This window comes from Oncorhynchus mykiss, chromosome 25, assembly GCF_013265735.2.
Source record: "Oncorhynchus mykiss isolate Arlee chromosome 25, USDA_OmykA_1.1, whole genome shotgun sequence".
NCBI classification, from domain to species: domain Eukaryota; kingdom Metazoa; phylum Chordata; class Actinopteri; order Salmoniformes; family Salmonidae; genus Oncorhynchus; species Oncorhynchus mykiss.
The window spans coordinates 46,240,637-46,266,250 of NC_048589.1; the positions used below are offsets into that span (position 1 = coordinate 46,240,637).

The 25,614-nt window shown below is 52.9% G+C and overlaps 1 protein-coding gene across 5 annotated transcripts in view; it reads right to left on the bottom strand.

Moving 5' to 3' along the window:
• LOC110505955 (attractin) overlaps positions 1–25,614 on the bottom strand; it is a 252,686-nt gene that overhangs the window by 98,807 nt on the left and 128,265 nt on the right. For 3 of the 5 annotated variants that reach the window (XM_036962389.1, XM_036962388.1, XM_036962392.1), the window contains exon 24: positions 25,145–25,302. In XM_036962389.1, the coding sequence (XP_036818284.1) occupies positions 25,145–25,302 (158 nt within the window). The remainder of the gene's footprint in view (positions 1–25,144; positions 25,303–25,614) is intronic. The other 2 variants (XM_036962391.1, XM_036962390.1) reach the window with 1 other exon arrangement.

Sequence of the window (25,614 nt, forward strand, 5' to 3'; positions counted from 1 at the left end):
CCATCCTCTACTCCCCATTCCAACCCCTACTCCCCATTCCATCCTCTACTCCCCATTCCATCCTCTACTCCCCATCACGTCCTCTACTCCCCATTCCATCCTCTACTCCCCATTCCATCCTCTACTCCACATTCCATCCTCTACTCCACATTCCATCCTCTACTCCCCATTCCATCCTCTACTCCCCATTCCATCCCCTACTCCCCATTCCATCCCCTAATCCCCATTCCATCCCCTACTCCCCATTCCATCCTCTACTCCCCATTCCATCCTCTACTCCCCATTCCATCCTCTACTCCCCATTCCATCCTCTACTCCCCATTCCATCCTCTACTCCCCATTCCATCCCCTACTCCCCATTCCATCCCCTACTCCCCATTCCATCCTCTACTCCCCATTCCATCCTCTACTCCCCATTCCATCCTCTACTCCCCATTCCAACCCCTACTCCCCATTCCATCCCCTACCTCCCATTCCATCCCCTACCTCCCATTCCATCCCCTACCTCCCAGTCCAACCCCGACCTCCCATACCAACCCCTACCTCCCATTCCATCCTCTACCTCGTATTCCATCATCTACCTCTCATTCCATCCCATTCCCCTCCCCTACTCCCCATTCCAACCCCTACTCCCCATTCCAACCCCTACCTCCCATTCCAATCCCTACCTCCCATTCCATCCCTTACCTCCCATTCCATCCTCTACCTCCCATTCCATCCCCTACCTCCCATTCCATCCTCTACCTCCCATTCCATCCCCTACCTCCCATTCCATCCCATCCCCCACCTCCCATTCCAACCCCTACCTCCATTCCATCCTCTACCTCCCATTCCATCCCCTACCGCCCATTCCATCCCCTACCTCCCATTCCAATCCCATCCCCTACCTCCCATTCAAATCCCTACCTCCCATTCCATCCTAACCCCTACCTCCCATTCCAATCCTCCCATTCCATCACCTACCTCCCATTATAACCCCTACCTCCCATTCCATCCCCTACCTCCCATTCCATCCCCTACCTCCCATTCCATCCTCTACCTCCCATTCCATCCCCTACCTCCCATTCCATCCCCTACCTCCCATTCCATCCCCTACCTCCCATTCCATCTTCTACTTCCCATTCCATCCCAACCCCTACCTCCCATTCCATCCTCTACCTCCCATTCCATCCCCTACCTCCCATTCCAACCCCTACCTCCAATTCCAATCCCTACCTCCAATTCCATCCCCTACCTCCCATTCCATCCCCTACCTCCCATTCCATCCCCTACCTCCCATTCCATCCCCTACCTCCCATTCCATCCCCTACCTCCCATTCCAACTCCTACCTCCCATTCCAACCCCTACCTCCCATTCCAACCCCCACCTCACATTCAATCCTCTACCTCATATTCCATCCCCTACCTCCCCTTCCACCCTCTACCTCCCATTCCATCCCTTACCTCCCATTCCATCCCCTACCTCCCATTCCATCCTCTACCTCCCATTCCATCTTCTACATCCCATTCCATCCCAACCCCTATCTCCCATTCCATCTCCTACCTCCCATTCCATCTTCTACCTCCCATTCTATCCCAACCCCTACCTCCCATTCCATCTTCTACCTCCCATTCCATCCCAACCAATACCTCCCATTCCATCTTCTACTTCCCATTCCATCCCAACCCCTACCTCCCATTCCATCCTCTACCTCCCATTCCATCCCCTACCTCCCATTCCAACCCCTACCTCCAATTCCAACCCCTACCTCCCATTCCAACCCCTACCTCCCATTCCAACCCCTACCTCCCATTCCAACCCCTACCTCCCATTCCATCCCCTACCTCCCATTCCAACCCCTACCTCCCATTCCACCCTCTACCTCCCATTCCATCCCTTACCTCCCACTTCATCCCCTAACTCCCATTCCATCCTCTACCTCCCATTCCATCTTCTACCTCCCATTCCATCCCAACCAATACCTCCCATTCCATCTTCTACTTCCCAATCCATCCAAACCCCTATCTCCCAATCCATCCCCTACCTCCCATTACATCTTCTACTTCCCATTCCATCCCAACCCCTACCTCCCATTCTATCCCCTACCTCCCATTCTATCCCCTACCTCACATTCAATCCTCTACCTCACATTCAATCCTCTACCTCCCATTCCATCTTCTACCTCCCATTCCATCCCAACCCCTACCTCCCATTCCATCTTCTACCTCCCATTCCATCCCAACCAATACCTCCCATTCCATCTTCTACTTCCCATTCCATCCCAACCCCTATCTCCCAATCCATCCCCTACCTCCCATTCCATCTTCTACTTCCCATTCCATCCCAACCCCTACCTCCCATTCCATCCTCTACCTCCCATTCCATCCCCTACCTCCCATTCCATCCCCTACCTCCCATTCCAACCCCTACTCCCCATTCCAACCCCTACCTCCCATTCCAATCCCTACCTCCCATTCCATCCCCTACCTCCCATTCCATCCCCTACCTCCCATTCCAACCCCTACCTCCCATTCCAACCCCTACCTCCCATTCCAACCCCTACCTCCCATTCCAACCCCTACCTCCCATTCCAACCCCCACCTCACATTCAATCCTCTACCTCATATCCCCTACCTCCCATTCCACCCTCTACCTCCCATTCCATCCCTTACCTCCCATTCCATCCCCTACCTCCCATTACATCCTCTACCTCCCATTCCATCTTCTACCTCCCATTCCATCCCAACCCCTATCTCCCATTCCATCCCCTACCTCCCATTCCATCTTCTAACTCCCATTCCATCCCAACCCCTACCTCCCATTCCATCTTCTACCTCCCATTCCATCCCAACCAATACCTCCCATTCCATCTTCTACTTCCCATTCCATCCCAACCCCTATCTCCCATTCCATCCCCTACCTCCCATTCCATCCCCTACCTCCCATTCCATCCCCTACCTCCCATTCCATTTTCTACTTCCCATTCCAACCCAACCCCTACCTCCCATTCCATCCTCTACCTCCCATTCCATCCCCTACCTCCCATTCCAACCCCTACCTCCAATTCCAATCCCTACCTCCAATTCCAATCCCTACCTCCCATTCCATCCCCTACCTCCCATTCCATCCCCTACCTCCCATTCCAACCCCTACCTCCCATTCCAACCCCTACCTCCCATTCCAACCCCCACCTCACATTCAATCCTCTACCTCATATTCCATCCCCTACCTCCCCTTCCACCCTCTACCTCCCATTCCATCCCTTACCTCCCATTCCATCCCCTACCTCCCATTCCATCCTCTACCTCCCATTCCATCTTCTACATCCCATTCCATCCCAACCCCTATCTCCCATTCCATCCCCTACCTCCCATTCCATCTTCTACCTCCCATTCCATCCCAACCAATACCTCCCATTCCATCTTCTACTTCCCATTCCATCCCAACCCCTACCTCCCATTCCATCCTCTACCTCCCATTCCATCCCCTACCTCCCATTCCATCCCCTACCTCCCATTCCAACCCCTACCTCCAATTCCAACCCCTACCTCCCATTCCAACCCCTACCTCCCATTCCAACCCCTACCTCCCATTCCAACCCCTACCTCCCATTCCATCCCCTACCTCCCATTCCAACCCCTACCTCCCATTCCACCCTCTACCTCCCATTCCATCCCTTACCTCCCACTTCATCCCCTACCTCCCATTCCATCCTCTACCTCCCATTCCATCTTCTACCTCCCATTCCATCCCAACCAATACCTCCCATTCCATCTTCTACTTCCCATTCCATCCCAACCCCTATCTCCCAATCCATCCCCTACCTCCCATTCCATCTTCTACTTCCCATTCCATCCCAACCCCTACCTCCCATTCCAACCCCTACCTCCCATTCTATCCCCTACCTCCCATTCTATCCCCTACCTCACATTCAATCCTCTACCTCACATTCAATCCTCTACCTCCCATTCCATCTTCTACCTCCCATTCCATCCCAACCCCTACCTCCCATTCCATCTTCTACCTCCCATTCTATCCCAACCAATACCTCCCATTCCATCTTCTACTTCCCATTCCATCCCAACCCCTATCTCCCAATCCATCCCCTACCTCCCATTCCATCTTCTACTTCCCATTCCATCCCAACCCCTACCTCCCATTCCATCCCCTACCTCCCATTCCATCCCCTACCTCCCATTCCATCCCCTACCTCCCATTCCAACCCCTACTCCCCATTCCAACCCCTACCTCCCATTCCAATCCCTACCTCCCATTCCATCCCCTACCTCCCATTCCATCCCCTACCTCCCATTCCAACCCCTACCTCCCATTCCAACCCCTACCTCCCATTCCAACCCCCACCTCACATTCAATCCTCTACCTCATATCCCCTACCTCCCATTCCACCCTCTACCTCCCATTCCATCCCTTACCTCCCATTCCATCCCCTACCTCCCATTACATCCTCTACCTCCCATTCCATCTTCTACCTCCCATTCCATCCCAACCCCTATCTCCCATTCCATCCCCTACCTCCCATTCCATCTTCTAACTCCCATTCCATCCCAACCCCTACCTCCCATTCCATCTTCTACCTCCCATTCCATCCCAACCAATACCTCCCATTCCATCTTCTACTTCCCATTCCATCCCAACCCCTATCTCCCATTCCATCCCCTACCTCCCATTCCATCCCCTACCTCCCATTCCATCTTCTACTTCCCATTCCATCCCAACCCCTACCTCCCATTCCATCCTCTACCTCCCATTCCATCCCCTACCTCCCATTCCAACCCCTACCTCCAATTCCAATCCCTACCTCCAATTCCATCCCCTACCTCCCATTCCATCCCATACCTCCCATTCCATCCCCTACCTCCCATTCCAACCCCTACCTCCCATTCCAACCCCTACCTCCCATTCCAACCCCCAACTCACATTCAATCCTCTACCTCATATTCCATCCCCTACCTCCCATTCCACCCTCTACCTCCCATTCCATCCCTTACCTCCCATTCCATCCCCTACCTCCCATTCCATCCTCTACCTCCCATTCCATCTTCTACCTCCCATTCCATCCCAACCCCTATCTCCCATTCCATCCCCTACCTCCCATTCCATCTTCTACCTCCCATTCCATCCCAACCCCTACCTCCCATTCCATCTTCTACCTCCCATTCCATCCCAACCAATACCTCCCATTCCATCTTCTACTTCCCATTCCATCCCAACCCCTACCTCCCATTCCATCCTCTACCTCCCATTCCATCCCATACCTCCCATTCCAACCCCTACCTCCAATTCCAACCCCTACCTCCAATTCCAACCCCTACCTCCGATTCCAACCCCTACCTCCCATTCCAACCCCTACCTCCCATTCCAACCCCTACCTCCCATTCCATCCCCTACCTCCCATTCCAACCCCTACCTCCCATTCCACCCTCTACCTCCCATTCCATCCCTTACCTCCCACTCCATCCCCTACCTCCCATTCCATCCTCTACCTCCCATTCCATCTTCTACCTCCCATTCCATCCCAACCAATACCTCCCATTCCATCTTCTACTTCCCATTCCATCCCAACCCCTATCTCCCAATCCATCCCCTACCTCCCATTCCATCTTCTACTTCCCATTCCATCCCAACCCCTACCTCCCATTCCATCCTCTACCTCCCATTCCATCCCCTACCTCCCATTCCATCCCCTACCTCCCATTCCAACCCCTACCTCCCATTCCATCCCCTACCTCCCATTCCAACCCCTACTCCCCATTCCAACCCCTACCTCCCATTCCATCTTCTACCTCCCATTCCATCCCAACCCCTACCTCCAATTCCATCTTCTACCTCCCATTCCATCCCAACCAATACCTCCCATTCCATCTGCTACTTCCCATTCCATCCCAACCCCTATCTCCCATTCCATCCCCTACATCCCATTCCATCCCCTACCTCCCATTCCATCCTCTACCTCCCATTCCATCCCCTACCTCCCATTCCACCCTCTACCTCCCATTCCATCCCTTACCTCCCATTCCATCCCCTACCTCCCATTCCATCCTCTACCTCCCATTCCATCTTCTACCTCCCATTCCATCCCAACCCCTAGCTCCCATTCCATCCCCTACCTCCCATTCCATCTTCTACCTCCCATTCCATCCCAACCCCTACCTCCCATTCCATCTTCTACCTCCCATTCCATCCCAACCAATACCTCCCATTCCATCTTCTACTTCCCATTCCATTCCATCCCAACCCCTATCTCCCATTCCATCCCCTACCTCCCATTCCATCCCCTACCTCCCATTCCATCCCCTACCTCCCATTCCATCTTCTACTTCCCATTCCATCGAAACCCCTACCTCCCATTCCATCCTCTACCTCCCATTCCATCCCCTACCTCCCATTCCAACCCCTACCTCCAATTCCAACCCCTACATCCCATTCCAACCCCTACCTCCCATTCCAACCCCTACCTCCCATCCCATCCCCTACTCCCCATCCCATCCCCTACCTCCCATTCTATCCCCTACCCCCCATTCCATCCCCTACCCCCCATTCCATCCCCTACTCCCCATTCCATCCTTTACTCCCCATTCCATCCCCTACTCCCCATTCCATCCCCTACTCCCCATTCCATCCCCTACTCCCCATTCCATCCCCTACTCCCCATTCCATCCCCTACTCCCCATTCCATCCCATACTCCCCATTCCATCCCCTACTCCCCATTCCATCCTCTACTCCCCATTCCATCCTCTACTCCCCATTCCATCCTCTACTCCCCATTCCATCCCCTACTCCCCATTCCATCCTCTACTCCCCATTCCATCCTCTACTTCCCATTCAATCCTCTACCTCCCATTCCATCCCCTACCTCCCATTCCATCCCCTACCTCCCATTACATCCCCTACCTCCCATTACATCCCCTACCTCCCATTACATCCCCTACCTCCCAGTCCAACCCCGACCTCCCATACCAACCCCTACCTCCCATTCCATCCTCTACCTCGTATTCCATGGAATGGGAGGTAGGGGTTGGTCCACTCACACAGACAGCATCGTGAAGAAGGCGCAGCAGCGCCTCTTCAACCTCAGGAGGCTGAAGAAATTCGGCTTGTCACCAAAAGCACTCACAAACTTCTACAGATGCACAATCGAGAGCATCCTGGCGGGCTGTATCACCGCCTGGTATGGCAACTGCACCGCCCTCAACCGTAAGGCTCTCCAGAGGGTAGTGAGGTCTGCACAACGCATCACCGGGGGCAAACTACCTGCCCTCCAGGACACCTACACCACCCGATGTCACAGGAAGGCCATAAAGATCATCAAGGACATCAACCACCCGAGCCACTGCCTGTTCACCCCGCTATCATCCAGAAGGCGAGGTCAGTACAGGTGCATCAAAGCTGGGACCGAGAGACTGAAAAACAGCTTCTATCTCAAGGCCATCAGACTGTTAAACAGCCACCACTAACACTGAGTGGCTGCTGCCAACACACTGACACTGACTCAACTCCAGCCACTTTAATAATGGGAATTGATGGGAAATGATGTAAATATATCACTAGCCACTTTAAACAATGCTACCTTATATAAATGTTACTTACCCTACATTATTCATCTCATATGCATACGTATATACTGTACTCTATATCATCGACGGTATCCTTATGTAATACATGTATCACTAGCCACTTTATACTATACTATGCCACTTTGTTTACATACTCATCTCATTTGTACATACTGTACCCGATACCATCTACTGTATCTTGCCTATGCTGCTCTGTACCATCACTCATTCATATATCCTTATGTACATATTCTTTATCCCCTTACACTGTGTACAAGACAGTAGTTTTGGAATTGTTAGTTAGATTACTTGTTATTACTGCATTGTCGGAACTAGAAGCACAAGCATTTCGCTACACTCGCATTAACATCTGCTAACCATGTGTATGTGACAAATAAAATTTGATTTGATTTGATTTGATCATCTACCTCTCATTCCATCCCATACTCCCCATTCCAACCCCTACTCCCCATTCCAACCCCTACCTCCCATTCCAATCCCTACCTCCCATTCCATCCCCTACCTCCCATTCCATCCCCTACCTCCCATTCCAACCCCTACCTCCATTCCATCCTCTACCTCCCATTCCATCCCCTCCCCTACTGCCCATTCCATCCCCTACCTCCCATTCCAATCCCATCCCCTACCTCCCATTCCAATCCCTACCTCCCATTCCATCCTAACCCCTACCTCCCATTCCAATCCAAACCTCCCATTCCATTCCATCACCTACCTCCCATTATAACCCCTACCTCCCATTCCATCCCCTACCTCCCATTCCATCCCCTACTCCCCATTCCATCCCCTACCTCCCATTCCATCCTCTACCTCCCATTCCATCCTCTACCTCCCATTCCATCCCCTACCTCCCATTCCATCCCCTACCTCCCATTCCAACCCCTACTCCCCATTCCAACCCCTACCTCCCATTCCATCCCAACCCCTACCTCCCATTCCATCCCAACCCCTACCTCCCATTCCATCTTCTACCTCCCATTCCATCCCAACCAATACCTCCCATTCCATCTGCTACTTCCCATTCCATCCCAACCCCTATCTCCCATTCCATCCCCTACATCCCATTCCATCCCCTACCTCCCATTCCATCCTCTACCTCCCATTCCATCCCCTACCTCCCATTCCAACCCCTACCTCCAATTCCAATCCCTACCTCCCATTCCATCCCCTACCTCCCATTCCATCCCCTACCTCCCATTCCATCCCCTACCTCCCATTCCAACCCCTACCTCCCATTCCAACCCCTACCTCCCATTCCAACCCCCACCTCACATTCAATCCTCTACCTCATATTCCATCCCCTACCTCCCATTCCACCCTCTACCTCCCATTCCATCCCTTACCTCCCATTCCATCCCCTACCTCCCATTCCATCCTCTACCTCCCATTCCATCCCAACCCCTAGCTCCCATTCCATCCCCTACCTCCCATTCCATCTTCTACCTCCCATTCCATCCCAACCCCTACCTCCCATTCCATCTTCTACCTCCCATTCCATCCCAACCAATACCTCCCATTCCATCTTCTACTTCCCATTACATCCCAACCCCTATCTCCCATTCCATCCCCTACCTCCCATTCCATCGCCTACCTCCCATTCCATCTTCTACCTCCCATTCCAGCCCCTACCTCCCATTCCATCCCCTACCTTCCATTTCATCCTCCAGCTCCCATTCTATCCTCTACCTCCCATTCTATCCCAACCCCTACCTCCCATTCCATCCCAACCCCTACCTCCCATTCCATCCCCTACCTCCCATTCCATCCTCTACCTCCCATTCCATCCACTACCTCCCATTCTATCCTCTACCTCCCATTCTATCCTCTACCTCCAATTCTATCCTCTACCTTCCATCCCAACCCCTACCTCCCATTCCATTCCATCCCAACCCCTACCTCCCATTCCATCCCCTACCTCCCATTCCATCCTCTACCTCCCATTCCATCCTCTACCTCCCATTCCATCCCAACCAATACCTCCCATACCATCTTCTACTTCCCATTACATCCCAACCCCTATCTCCCATTCCATCTCCTACCTCCCATTCCATCCCCTACCTCCCATTCCATCTTCTACTTCCCATTCCATCCCAACCCCTACCTCCCATTCCATCCTCTACCTCCCATTACATCCCCTACCTCCCATTCCAACCCCTACCTCCCATTCCAACCCCTACCTCCCATTCCATCCTCTACTCCCCATCCCATCCCCTACTCCCCATCCCATCCCCTACCTCCCATTCCATTCCCTACTCCCCATTCCATCCCCTACTCCCCATTCCATCCCCTACTTCCCATTCAATCCTCTACCTCCCATTCCATCCCCTACCTCCCATTCCATCCCCTACCTCCCATTCCATCCCCTACCTCCCAGTCTAACCCCGACCTCCCATACCAACCCCTACCTCCCATTCCATCCTCTACCTCGTATTCCATCATCTACCTCTCATTCCAGCCCATCCCATCCCCTACTCCCCATTCCAACCCCTACTCCCCATTCCAACCCCTACCTCCCATTCCAATCCCTACCTCCCATTCCATCCCCTACCTCCCATTCCAACTCCTTGCTCCCATTCCATCCCCTACCTCCCATTCCATCCCTTACCTCCCATTCCATCCTCTACCTCCCATTCCATCCGCTACCTCCCATTCCATCCCATCCCCCACCTCCTATTCCAACCCCTACCTCCATTCCATCCTCTACCTCCCATTCCATCCCATCCCCTACCGCCCATTCCATCCCCTACCTCCCATTCCAATCCCATCCCCTACCTCCCATTCCAATCCCTACCTCCCATTCCATCCTAACCCCTACCTCCCATTCCAATCCAAACCTCCCATTCCATCCCATCACCTACCTCTCATTATAACCCCTACCTCCCATTCCATCCCCTACCTCCCATTCCATCCCCTACCTCCCATTCCATCCCCTACTCCCCATTCCATCCCCTACCTCCCATTCCATCCTCTACCTCCCATTCCATCCTCTACCTCCCATTCCATCCCCTACCCCCATTCCATCCCCTACCTCCCATTCCATCCCCTACCTCCCATTTCATCCCCTACCTCCCATTCCATCCTCTACCTCCCATTCCATCCTCTACCTCCCATTCCATCCCCTACCTCCCATTCCAACCCCTACCTCCCATTCCATCCCCTACCCCCCATTCCATCCTCTACCTCCCATTCCATCCTCTACCTCCCATTCCATCCCCTACCTCCCATTCCATCCCCTACCTCCCATTCCATCCTCTACCTCCCATTCCATCCTCTACCTCCCATTCCAGCCCCTACCTCCCATTCCATCCCCTACCTTCCATTTCATCCTCCAGCTCCCATTCTATCCCAACCCCTACCTCCCATTCCATCCCAACCCCTACCTCCCATTCCATCCCCTACCTCCCATTCCATCCTCTACGTCCCATTCCATCCACTACCTCCCATTCTATCCTCTACCTCCCATTCTATCCTCTACCTCCAATTCTATCCTCTACCTTCCATCCCAACCCCTACCTCCCATTCCATTCCATCCCAACCCCTACCTCCCATTCCATCCCCTACCTCCCATTCCATCCTCTACCTCCCATTCCATCCTCTACCTCCCATTCTATCCTCTACCTCCCATTCTATCCTCTACCTCCCATTCTATCCTATACCTTCCATTCCAACCCCTACCTCCCATTCCATCCTCTACCTCCCATCCCAATATTTACCTCCCATTCCATCCTAACCCCTACCTCCCATTCCAATCCAAACCTCCCATTCCATCCCATCACCTACCTCTCATTATAACCCCTACCTCCCATTCCATCCCCTACCTCCCACTCCATCCCCTACTCCCCATTCCATCCCCTACCTCCCATTCCATCCTCTACCTCCCATTCCATCCTCTACCTCCCATTCCATCCCCTACCCCCCATTCCATCCCCTACCCCCATTCCATCCCCTACCTCCCATTCCATCCCCTACCTCCCATTTCATCCCCTACCTCCCATTCCATCCTCTACCTCCCATTCCATCCCCTACCTCCCATTCCAACCCCTACCTCCCATTCCATCCCCTACCCCCCATTCCATCCTCTACCTCCCATTCCATCCTCTACCTCCCATTCCATCCCCTACCTCCCATTCCATCCCCTACCTCCCATTCCATCCTCTACCTCCCATTCCATCCTCTACCTCCCATTCCAGCCCCTACCTCCCATTCCATCCCCTACCTTCCATTTCATCCTCCAGCTCCCATTCTATCCTCTACCTCCCATTCTATCCCAACCCCTACCTCCCATTCCATCCCAACCCCTACCTCCCATTCCATCCCCTACCTCCCATTCCATCCTCTACCTCCCATTCCATCCACTACCTCCCATTCTATCCTCTACCTCCCATTCTATCCTCTACCTCCAATTCTATCCTCTACCTTCCATCCCAACCCCTACCTCCCATTCCATTCCATCCCAACCCCTACCTCCCATTCCATCCCCTACCTCCCATTCCATCCTCTACCTCCCATTCCATCCTCTACCTCCCATTCTATCCTCTACCTCCCATTCTATCCTCTACCTCCCATTCTATCCTATACCTTCCATTCCAACCCCTACCTCCCATTCCATCCTCTACCTCCCATCCCAATATTTACCTCCCATTCCATTCTTTACCTCCCATTCCATCCTCAACCTCCCATTCTATCCTCTACCTCCCATTCCATCCCCTACCTCCCATTCCATCCCCTACCTCCCATTCCATCCTCTACCTCCCATTCCATCCTTTACCTCCCATTCCATCCCCTACCTCCCATTCCATCCTCTACCTCCCATTCCATCCTCTACCTCCCATTCCATCCTCATCCTCTACCTCCCATTCTATCCTCTACCTCCCATTCTATCCTCTACCTCCCATTCCAACCCCTACCTCCCATTCCATTCCATCCCATCCCAACCCCTACCTCCCATTCCATCCCCTACCTCCCATTCCATCCTCGACCTCCCATTCCAACCCCTACCTACCATTCCATCCTCGACCTACCATTCCAACCCCTACCTACCATTCCATCCTCGACCTCCCATTCCATCCTCGACCTCCCATTCCATCCTCGACCTCCCATTCCATTCTTTACCTCCCATTCCATCCCCTACCTCCCATTCCATCCCCTACCTTCCATTTCATCCTCCAGCTCCCATTCTATCCTCTACCTCCCATTCTATCCCAACCCCTACCTCCCATTCCATTCCATCCCAACCCCTACCTCCCATTCCATCCCCTACCTCCCATTCCATCCTCTACCTCCCATTCCATCCTCTACCTCCCATTCTATCCTCTACCTCCCATTCTATCCTCTACCTCCAATTCTATCCTCTACCTTCCATCCCAACCCCTACCTCCCATTCCATTCCATCCCAACCCCTACCTCCCATTCCATCCCCTACCTCCCATTCCATCCTCTACCTCCCATTCCATCCTCTACCTCCCATTCCAACCCCTACCTCCCATTCCATCCCCTACCTCCCATTCCAACCCCTACCTCCCATTCCACCCTCTACCTCCCATTCCATCCCTTACCTCCCACTTCATCCCCTACCTCCCATTCCATCCTCTACCTCCCATTCCATCTTCTACCTCCCATTCCATCCCAACCAATACCTCCCATTCCATCTTCTACTTCCCATTCCATCCCAACCCCTATCTCCCAATCCATCCCCTACCTCCCATTCCATCTTCTACTTCCCATTCCATCCCAACCCCTACCTCCCATTCCAACCCCTACCTCCCATTCTATCCCCTACCTCCCATTCTATCCCCTACCTCACATTCAATCCTCTACCTCACATTCAATCCTCTACCTCCCATTCCATCTTCTACCTCCCATTCCATCCCAACCCCTACCTCCCATTCCATCTTCTACCTCCCATTCCATCCCAACCAATACCTCCCATTCCATCTTCTACTTCCCATTCCATCCCAACCCCTATCTCCCAATCCATCCCCTACCTCCCATTCCATCTTCTACTTCCCATTCCATCCCAACCCCTACCTCCCATTCCATCCCCTACCTCCCATTCCATCCCCTACCTCCCATTCCATCCCCTACCTCCCATTCCAACCCCTACTCCCCATTCCAACCCCTACCTCCCATTCCAATCCCTACCTCCCATTCCATCCCCTACCTCCCATTCCATCCCCTACCTCCCATTCCAACCCCTACCTCCCATTCCAACCCCTACCTCCCATTCCAACCCCCACCTCACATTCAATCCTCTACCTCATATCCCCTACCTCCCATTCCACCCTCTACCTCCCATTCCATCCCTTACCTCCCATTCCATCCCCTACCTCCCATTACATCCTCTACCTCCCATTCCATCTTCTACCTCCCATTCCATCCCAACCCCTATCTCCCATTCCATCCCCTACCTCCCATTCCATCTTCTAACTCCCATTCCATCCCAACCCCTACCTCCCATTCCATCTTCTACCTCCCATTCCATCCCAACCAATACCTCCCATTCCATCTTCTACTTCCCATTCCATCCCAACCCCTATCTCCCATTCCATCCCCTACCTCCCATTCCATCCCCTACCTCCCATTCCATCCCCTACCTCCCATTCCATCTTCTACTTCCCATTCCATCCCAACCCCTACCTCCCATTCCATCCTCTACCTCCCATTCCATCCCCTACCTCCCATTCCAACCCCTACCTCCAATTCCAATCCCTACCTCCAATTCCATCCCCTACCTCCCATTCCATCCCATACCTCCCATTCCATCCCCTACCTCCCATTCCAACCCCTACCTCCCATTCCAACCCCTACCTCCCATTCCAACCCCCAACTCACATTCAATCCTCTACCTCATATTCCATCCCCTACCTCCCATTCCACCCTCTACCTCCCATTCCATCCCTTACCTCCCATTCCATCCCCTACCTCCCATTCCATCCTCTACCTCCCATTCCATCTTCTACCTCCCATTCCATCCCAACCCCTATCTCCCATTCCATCCCCTACCTCCCATTCCATCTTCTACCTCCCATTCCATCCCAACCCCTACCTCCCATTCCATCTTCTACCTCCCATTCCATCCCAACCAATACCTCCCATTCCATCTTCTACTTCCCATTCCATCCCAACCCCTACCTCCCATTCCATCCTCTACCTCCCATTCCATCCCATACCTCCCATTCCAACCCCTACCTCCAATTCCAACCCCTACCTCCAATTCCAACCCCTACCTCCGATTCCAACCCCTACCTCCCATTCCAACCCCTACCTCCCATTCCAACCCCTACCTCCCATTCCATCCCCTACCTCCCATTCCAACCCCTACCTCCCATTCCACCCTCTACCTCCCATTCCATCCCTTACCTCCCACTCCATCCCCTACCTCCCATTCCATCCTCTACCTCCCATTCCATCTTCTACCTCCCATTCCATCCCAACCAATACCTCCCATTCCATCTTCTACTTCCCATTCCATCCCAACCCCTATCTCCCAATCCATCCCCTACCTCCCATTCCATCTTCTACTTCCCATTCCATCCCAACCCCTACCTCCCATTCCATCCTCTACCTCCCATTCCATCCCCTACCTCCCATTCCATCCCCTACCTCCCATTCCAACCCCTACCTCCCATTCCATCCCCTACCTCCCATTCCAACCCCTACTCCCCATTCCAACCCCTACCTCCCATTCCATCTTCTACCTCCCATTCCATCCCAACCCCTACCTCCAATTCCATCTTCTACCTCCCATTCCATCCCAACCAATACCTCCCATTCCATCTGCTACTTCCCATTCCATCCCAACCCCTATCTCCCATTCCATCCCCTACATCCCATTCCATCCCCTACCTCCCATTCCATCCTCTACCTCCCATTCCATCCCCTACCTCCCATTCCACCCTCTACCTCCCATTCCATCCCTTACCTCCCATTCCATCCCCTACCTCCCATTCCATCCTCTACCTCCCATTCCATCTTCTACCTCCCATTCCATCCCAACCCCTAGCTCCCATTCCATCCCCTACCTCCCATTCCATCTTCTACCTCCCATTCCATCCCAACCCCTACCTCCCATTCCATCTTCTACCTCCCATTCCATCCCAACCAATACCTCCCATTCCATCTTCTACTTCCCATTCCATTCCATCCCAACCCCTATCTCCCATTCCATCCCCTACCTCCCATTCCATCCCCTACCTCCCATTCCATCCCCTACCTCCCATTCCATCTTCTACTTCCCATTCCATCGAAACCCCTACCTCCCATTCCATCCTCTACCTCCCATTCCATCCCCTACCTCCCATTCCAACCCCTACCTCCAATTCCAACCCCTACATCCCATTCCAACCCCTACCTCCCATTCCAACCCCTACCTCCCATCCCATCCCCTACTCCCCATCCCATCCCCTACCTCCCATTCTATCCCCTACCCCCCATTCCATCCCCTACCCCCCATTCCATCCCCTACTCCCCATTCCATCCTTTACTCCCCATTCCATCCCCTACTCCCCATTCCATCCCCTACTCCCCATTCCATCCCCTACTCCCCATTCCATCCCCTACTCCCCATTCCATCCCATACTCCCCATTCCATCCCCTACTCCCCATTCCATCCTCTACTCCCCATTCCATCCTCTACTCCCCATTCCATCCTCTACTCCCCATTCCATCCCCTACTCCCCATTCCATCCTCTACTCCCCATTCCATCCTCTACTTCCCATTCAATCCTCTACCTCCCATTCCATCCCCTACCTCCCATTCCATCCCCTACCTCCCATTACATCCCCTACCTCCCATTACATCCCCTACCTCCCATTACATCCCCTACCTCCCATTACATCCCCTACCTCCCAGTCCAACCCCGACCTCCCATACCAACCCCTACCTCCCATTCCATCCTCTACCTCGTATTCCATGGAATGGGAGGTAGGGGTTGGTCCACTCACACAGACAGCATCGTGAAGAAGGCGCAGCAGCGCCTCTTCAACCTCAGGAGGCTGAAGAAATTCGGCTTGTCACCAAAAGCACTCACAAACTTCTACAGATGCACAATCGAGAGCATCCTGGCGGGCTGTATCACCGCCTGGTATGGCAACTGCACCGCCCTCAACCGTAAGGCTCTCCAGAGGGTAGTGAGGTCTGCACAACGCATCACCGGGGGCAAACTACCTGCCCTCCAGGACACCTACACCACCCGATGTCACAGGAAGGCCATAAAGATCATCAAGGACATCAACCACCCGAGCCACTGCCTGTTCACCCCGCTATCATCCAGAAGGCGAGGTCAGTACAGGTGCATCAAAGCTGGGACCGAGAGACTGAAAAACAGCTTCTATCTCAAGGCCATCAGACTGTTAAACAGCCACCACTAACACTGAGTGGCTGCTGCCAACACACTGACACTGACTCAACTCCAGCCACTTTAATAATGGGAATTGATGGGAAATGATGTAAATATATCACTAGCCACTTTAAACAATGCTACCTTATATAAATGTTACTTACCCTACATTATTCATCTCATATGCATACGTATATACTGTACTCTATATCATCGACGGTATCCTTATGTAATACATGTATCACTAGCCACTTTATACTATACTATGCCACTTTGTTTACATACTCATCTCATTTGTACATACTGTACCCGATACCATCTACTGTATCTTGCCTATGCTGCTCTGTACCATCACTCATTCATATATCCTTATGTACATATTCTTTATCCCCTTACACTGTGTACAAGACAGTAGTTTTGGAATTGTTAGTTAGATTACTTGTTATTACTGCATTGTCGGAACTAGAAGCACAAGCATTTCGCTACACTCGCATTAACATCTGCTAACCATGTGTATGTGACAAATAAAATTTGATTTGATTTGATTTGATCATCTACCTCTCATTCCATCCCATCCCATACTCCCCATTCCAACCCCTACTCCCCATTCCAACCCCTACCTCCCATTCCAATCCCTACCTCCCATTCCATCCCCTACCTCCCATTCCATCCCCTACCTCCCATTCCAACTCCTTGCTCCCATTCCATCCCCTACCTCCCATTCCATCCCTTACCTCCCATTCCATCCTCTACCTCCCATTCCATCCCCTACCTCCCATTCCAACCCCTACCTCCATTCCATCCTCTACCTCCCATTCCATCCCCTACCCTACTGCCCATTCCATCCCCTACCTCCCATTCCAATCCCATCCCCTACCTCCCATTCCAATCCCTACCTCCCATTCCATCCTAACCCCTACCTCCCATTCCAATCCAAACCTCCCATTCCATTCCATCACCTACCTCCCATTATAACCCCTACCTCCCATTCCATCCCCTACCTCCCATTCCATCCCCTACTCCCCATTCCATCCCCTACCTCCCATTCCATCCTCTACCTCCCATTCCATCCTCTACCTCCCATTCCATCCCCTACCCCCATTCCATCCCCTACCTCCCATTCCATCCCCTACCTCCCATTCCATCCCCTACCTCCCATTCCAACCCCTACTCCCCATTCCAACCCCTACCTCCCATTCCATCCCAACCCCTACCTCCCATTCCATCCCAACCCCTACCTCCCATTCCATCTTCTACCTCCCATTCCATCCCAACCAATACCTCCCATTCCATCTGCTACTTCCCATTCCATCCCAACCCCTATCTCCCATTCCATCCCCTACATCCCATTCCATCCCCTACCTCCCATTCCATCCTCTACCTCCCATTCCATCCCCTACCTCCCATTCCAACCCCTACCTCCCATTCCAATCCCTACCTCCCATTCCATCCCCTACCTCCCATTCCATCCCCTACCTCCCATTCCAACCCCTACCTCCCATTCCAACCCCTACCTCCCATTCCAACCCCCACCTCACATTCAATCCTCTACCTCATATTCCATCCCCTACCTCCCATTCCACCCTCTACCTCCCATTCCATCCCTTACCTCCCATTCCATCCCCTACCTCCCATTCCATCCTCTACCTCCCATTCCATCCCAACCCCTAGCTCCCATTCCATCCCCTACCTCCCATTCCATCTTCTACCTCCCATTCCATCCCAACCCCTACCTCCCATTCCATCTTCTACCTCCCATTCCATCCCAACCAATACCTCCCATTCCATCTTCTACTTCCCATTACATCCCAACCCCTATCTCCCATTCCATCCCCTACCTCCCATTCCATCGCCTACCTCCCATTCCATCTTCTACCTCCCATTCCAGCCCCTACCTCCCATTCCATCCCCTACCTTCCATTTCATCCTCCAGCTCCCATTCTATCCTCTACCTCCCATTCTATCCCAACCCCTACCTCCCATTCCATCCCAACCCCTACCTCCCATTCCATCCCCTACCTCCCATTCCATCCTCTACCTCCCATTCCATCCACTACCTCCCATTCTATCCTCTACCTCCCATTCTATCCTCTACCTCCAATTCTATCCTCTACCTTCCATCCCAACCCCTACCTCCCATTCCATTCCATCCCAACCCCTACCTCCCATTCCATCCCCTACCTCCCATTCCATCCTCTACCTCCCATTCCATCCTCTACCTCCCATTCCATCCCAACCAATACCTCCCATACCATCTTCTACTTCCCATTACATCCCAACCCCTATCTCCCATTCCATCTCCTACCTCCCATTCCATCCCCTACCTCCCATTCCATCTTCTACTTCCCATTCCATCCCAACCCCTACCTCCCATTCCATCCTCTACCTCCCATTACATCCCCTACCTCCCATTCCAACCCCTACCTCCCATTCCAACCCCTACCTCCCATTCCATCCTCTACTCCCCATCCCATCCCCTACTCCCCATCCCATCCCCTACCTCCCATTCCATTCCCTACTCCCCATTCCATCCCCTACTCCCCATTCCATCCCCTACTTCCCATTCAATCCTCTACCTCCCATTCCATCCCCTACCTCCCATTCCATCCCCTACCTCCCATTCCATCCCCTACCTCCCAGTCTAACCCCGACCTCCCATACCAACCCCTACCTCCCATTCCATCCTCTACCTCGTATTCCATCATCTACCTCTCATTCCAGCCCATCCCATCCCCTACTCCCCATTCCAACCCCTACTCCCCATTCCAACCCCTACCTCCCATTCCAATCCCTACCTCCCATTCCATCCCCTACCTCCCATTCCAACTCCTTGCTCCCATTCCATCCCCTACCTCCCATTCCATCCCTTACCTCCCATTCCATCCTCTACCTCCCATTCCATCCGCTACCTCCCATTCCATCCCATCCCCCACCTCCCATTCCAACCCCTACCTCCATTCCATCCTCTACCTCCCATTCCATCCCATCCCCTACCGCCCATTCCATCCCCTACCTCCCATTCCAATCCCATCCCCTACCTCCCATTCCAATCCCTACCTCCCATTCCATCCTAACCCCTACCTCCCATTCCAATCCAAACCTCCCATTCCATCCCATCACCTACCTCTCATTATAACCCCTACCTCCCATTCCATCCCCTACCTCCCATTCCATCCCCTACCTCCCATTCCATCCCCTACTCCCCATTCCATCCCCTACCTCCCATTCCATCCTCTACCTCCCATTCCATCCTCTACCTCCCATTCCATCCCCTACCCCCATTCCATCCCCTACCTCCCATTCCATCCCCTACCTCCCATTTCATCCCCTACCTCCCATTCCATCCTCTACCTCCCATTCCATCCTCTACCTCCCATTCCATCCCCTACCTCCCATTCCAACCCCTACCTCCCATTCCATCCCCTACCCCCCATTCCATCCTCTACCTCCCATTCCATCCTCTACCTCCCATTCCATCCCCTACCTCCCATTCCATCCCCTACCTCCCATTCCATCCTCTACCTCCCATTCCATCCTCTACCTCCCATTCCAGCCCCTACCTCCCATTCCATCCCCTACCTTCCATTTCATCCTCCAGCTCCCATTCTATCCCAACCCCTACCTCCCATTCCATCCCAACCCCTACCTCCCATTCCATCCCCTACCTCCCATTCCATCCTCTACGTCCCATTCCATCCACTACCTCCCATTCTATCCTCTACCTCCCATTCTATCCTCTACCTCCAATTCTATCCTCTACCTTCCATCCCAACCCCTACCTCCCATTCCATTCCATCCCAACCCCTACCTCCCATTCCATCCCCTACCTCCCATTCCATCCTCTACCTCCCATTCCATCCTCTACCTCCCATTCTATCCTCTACCTCCCATTCTATCCTCTACCTCCCATTCTATCCTATACCTTCCATTCCAACCCCTACCTCCCATTCCATCCTCTACCTCCCATCCCAATATTTACCTCCCATTCCATCCTAACCCCTACCTCCCATTCCATCCCATCACCTACCTCTCATTATAACCCCTACCTCCCATTCCATCCCCTACCTCCCACTCCATCCCCTACTCCCCATTCCATCCCCTACCTCCCATTCCATCCTCTACCTCCCATTCCATCCTCTACCTCCCATTCCATCCCCTACCCCCCATTCCATCCCCTACCCCCATTCCATCCCCTACCTCCCATTCCATCCCCTACCTCCCATTTCATCCCCTACCTCCCATTCCATCCTCTACCTCCCATTCCATCCCCTACCTCCCATTCCAACCCCTACCTCCCATTCCATCCCCTACCCCCCATTCCATCCTCTACCTCCCATTCCATCCTCTACCTCCCATTCCATCCCCTACCTCCCATTCCATCCCCTACCTCCCATTCCATCCTCTACCTCCCATTCCATCCTCTACCTCCCATTCCAGCCCCTACCTCCCATTCCATCCCCTACCTTCCATTTCATCCTCCAGCTCCCATTCTATCCTCTACCTCCCATTCTATCCCAACCCCTACCTCCCATTCCATCCCAACCCCTACCTCCCATTCCATCCCCTACCTCCCATTCCATCCTCTACCTCCCATTCCATCCACTACCTCCCATTCTATCCTCTACCTCCCATTCTATCCTCTACCTCCAATTCTATCCTCTACCTTCCATCCCAACCCCTACCTCCCATTCCATTCCATCCCAACCCCTACCTCCCATTCCATCCCCTACCTCCCATTCCATCCTCTACCTCCCATTCCATCCTCTACCTCCCATTCTATCCTCTACCTCCCATTCTATCCTCTACCTCCCATTCTATCCTATACCTTCCATTCCAACCCCTACCTCCCATTCCATCCTCTACCTCCCATCCCAATATTTACCTCCCATTCCATTCTTTACCTCCCATTCCATCCTCAACCTCCCATTCTATCCTCTACCTCCCATTCCATCCCCTACCTCCCATTCCATCCCCTACCTCCCATTCCATCCTCTACCTCCCATTCCATCCTTTACCTCCCATTCCATCCCCTACCTCCCATTCCATCCTCTACCTCCCATTCCATCCTCTACCTCCCATTCCATCCTCATCCTCTACCTCCCATTCTATCCTCTACCTCCCATTCTATCCTCTACCTCCCATTCCAACCCCTACCTCCCATTCCATTCCATCCCATCCCAACCCCTACCTCCCATTCCATCCCCTACCTCCCATTCCATCCTCGACCTCCCATTCCAACCCCTACCTACCATTCCATCCTCGACCTACCATTCCAACCCCTACCTACCATTCCATCCTCGACCTCCCATTCCATCCTCGACCTCCCATTCCATCCTCGACCTCCCATTCCATTCTTTACCTCCCATTCCATCCCCTACCTCCCATTCCATCCCCTACCTTCCATTTCATCCTCCAGCTCCCATTCTATCCTCTACCTCCCATTCTATCCCAACCCCTACCTCCCATTCCATTCCATCCCAACCCCTACCTCCCATTCCATCCCCTACCTCCCATTCCATCCTCTACCTCCCATTCCATCCTCTACCTCCCATTCTATCCTCTACCTCCCATTCTATCCTCTACCTCCAATTCTATCCTCTACCTTCCATCCCAACCCCTACCTCCCATTCCATTCCATCCCAACCCCTACCTCCCATTCCATCCCCTACCTCCCATTCCATCCTCTACCTCCCATTCCATCCTCTACCTCCCATTCCATCCTCTACCTCCCATTCTATCCTCTACCTCCCATTCTATCCTCTACCTTCCATTCCAACCCCTACCTCCCATTCCATCCTCTACCTCCCATCCCAATATTTACCTCCCATTCCATTCTTTACCTCCCATTCCATCCTCAACCTCCCATTCTATCCTCTACCTCCCATTCCATCCCCTACCTCCCATTCCATCCCCTACCTCCCATTCCATCCTCTACCTCCCATTCCATCCTTTACCTCCCATTCCATCCCCTACCTCCCATTCCATCCTCTACCTCCCATTCCATCCCCTACCTCCCATTCCAACCCCTACCTCCAATTCCAATCTCTACCTCCAATTCCATCCCCTACCTCCCATTCCATCCCCTACCTCCCATTCCATCCCCTACCTCCCATTCCATCCCCTACCTCCCATTCCATCCCCTACCTCCCATTCCAACCCCTACCTCCCATTCCAACCCCTACCTCCCATTCCAACCCCCACCTCACATTCAATCCTCTACCTCATATTCCATCCCCTACCTCCCATTCCACCCTCTACCTCCCATTCCATCCCTTACCTCCCATTCCATCCCCTACCTCCCATTCCATCCTCTACCTCCCATTCCATCTTCTACCTCCCATTCCATCCCAACCCCTATCTCCCATTCCATCCCCTACCTCCCATTCCATCTTCTACCTCCCATTCCATCCCAACCCCTACCTCCCATTCCATCTTCTACCTCCCATTCCATCCCAACCAATACCTCCCATTCCATCTTCTACTTCCCATTCCATCCCAACCCCTACCTCCCATTCCATCCTCTACCTCCCATTCCATCCCCTACCTCCCATTCCAACCCCTACCTCCCATTCCAACCCCTAACTCCAATTACAACCCCTACCTCCCATTCCAACCCCTACCTCCCATTCCATCCCCTACCTCCCATTCCAACCCCTACCTCCCACTCCATCCCCTACCTCCCATTCCATCCTCTACCTCCCATTCCATCTTCTACCTCCCATTCCATCCCAACCCCTACCTCCCATTCCATCTTCTACCTCCCATTCCATCCCAACCAATACCTCCCATTCCATCCCCTAACTCCCATTCCATCTTCTACTTCCCATTCCATCCCAACCCCTACCTCCCATTCCATCCTCTACCTCCCATTCCATCCCCTACCTCCCATTCCATCCCCTACCTCCCATTCCATCCCCTACTCCCCATTCCAACCCCTACCTCCCATTCCATCCCCTACCTCCCATTCCAACCCCTACTCCCCATTCCAACCCCTACCTCCCATTCCATCTTCTACCTCCCATTCCATCCCAACCCCTACCTCCCATTCCATCTTCTACCTCCCATTCCATCCCAACCAATACCTCCAATTCCATCTTCTACTTTCCATTCCATCCCAACCCCTATCTCCCATTCCATCCCCTACATCCCATTCCATCCCCTACCTCCCATTCCATCTTCTACTTCCCATTCCATCCCAACCCCTACCTCCCATTCCATCCTCTACCTCCCATTCCATCCCCTACCTCCCATTCCAACCCCTACCTCCAATTCCAATCCCTACCTCCCATTCCATCCCCTACCTCCCATTCCATCCCCTACCTCCCATTCCATCCCCTACCTCCCATTCCATCCCCTCCTCCCATTCCAACCCCTACCTCCCATTCCAACCCCTACCTCCCATTCCAACCCCCACCTCACATTCAATCCTCTACCTCATATTCCATCCCCTACCTCCCATTCCACCCTCTACCTCCCATTCCATCCCTTAACCTCCCATTCCATCCCCTACCTCCCATTCCATCCTCTACCTCCCATTCCATCTTCTACCTCCCATTCCATCCCAACCCCTAGCTCCCATTCCATCCCCTACCTCCCATTCCATCTTCTACCTCCCATTCCATCCCAACCCCTACCTCCCATTCCATCTTCTACCTCCCATTCCATCCCAACCAATACCTCCCATTCCATCTTCTACTTCCCATTCCATCCCAACCCCTATCTCCCATTCCATCCCCTACCTCCCATTCCATCCCATACCTCCCATTCCATCCCCTACCTCCCATTCCATCTTCTACTTCCCATTCCATCCCAACCCCTACCTCCCATTCCATCCTCTACCTCCCATTCCATCCCCTACCTCCCATTCCAACCCCTACCTCCCATTCCAACCCCTACCTCCCATTCCAACCCCTACCTCCCATTCCAACCCCTACCTCCCATTCCAACCCCTACCTCCCATTCTGTCCCCTACCTCCCATTCCAACCCCTACCTCCCATTCCAACCCCTACCTCCCATTCCATCCTCTACCTCCCATTCTAACCCCTACCTCCCATCCCAACCCAACCCCTACCCCCATCCACAACAGAAGCATTGTCGGAATCATCTTTGATGGACAGCTGAGATGAGGTGTGCGCACGTGTGTGTCCATGCATGTGCATGTGTGTGTTTACGTGCATGTGTGTGTGTTTGTGTGTGTGTGTGTATGTGCGTCTCATATCTCATGTAACCTACTTGTATCTTGATGGGCCAGGTGAAGTTGCTGACATAGACGAAGAAGGTGATGTTTGGGTTGTTGCGGAAGTCAAAGTTCTCATTGGAGAAACTGTCTTTAAACTCCTTGATGTTACTCCTGGATACAATGGGGATCTCCTCGCCCGTTTGGGTACCTACTGAGGGAGAGGGTGATAGACGAGATTTAGTTCAAGTATGTTCTCTCATACTGGCTCCAAGGGGTGAGATTGAAAACAGTTTGAACATACGACATGTTTTTTTTAACTATAGAGCGAAAAAGGAGTGTTACCTGTGAAGGTGTGTTAAGGTGTTACCTGTGAAGGTGTGTTAAGGTGTTACCTGTGAAGGTGTGTTAAGGTGTTACCTGTGAAGGTGTGTTAAGGTGTTACCTGTGAAGGTGTGTTAAGGTGTTACCTGTGAAGGTATGTTAAGGTGTTGCCTGTGAAGGTGTGTTAAGGTGTTACCTGTGA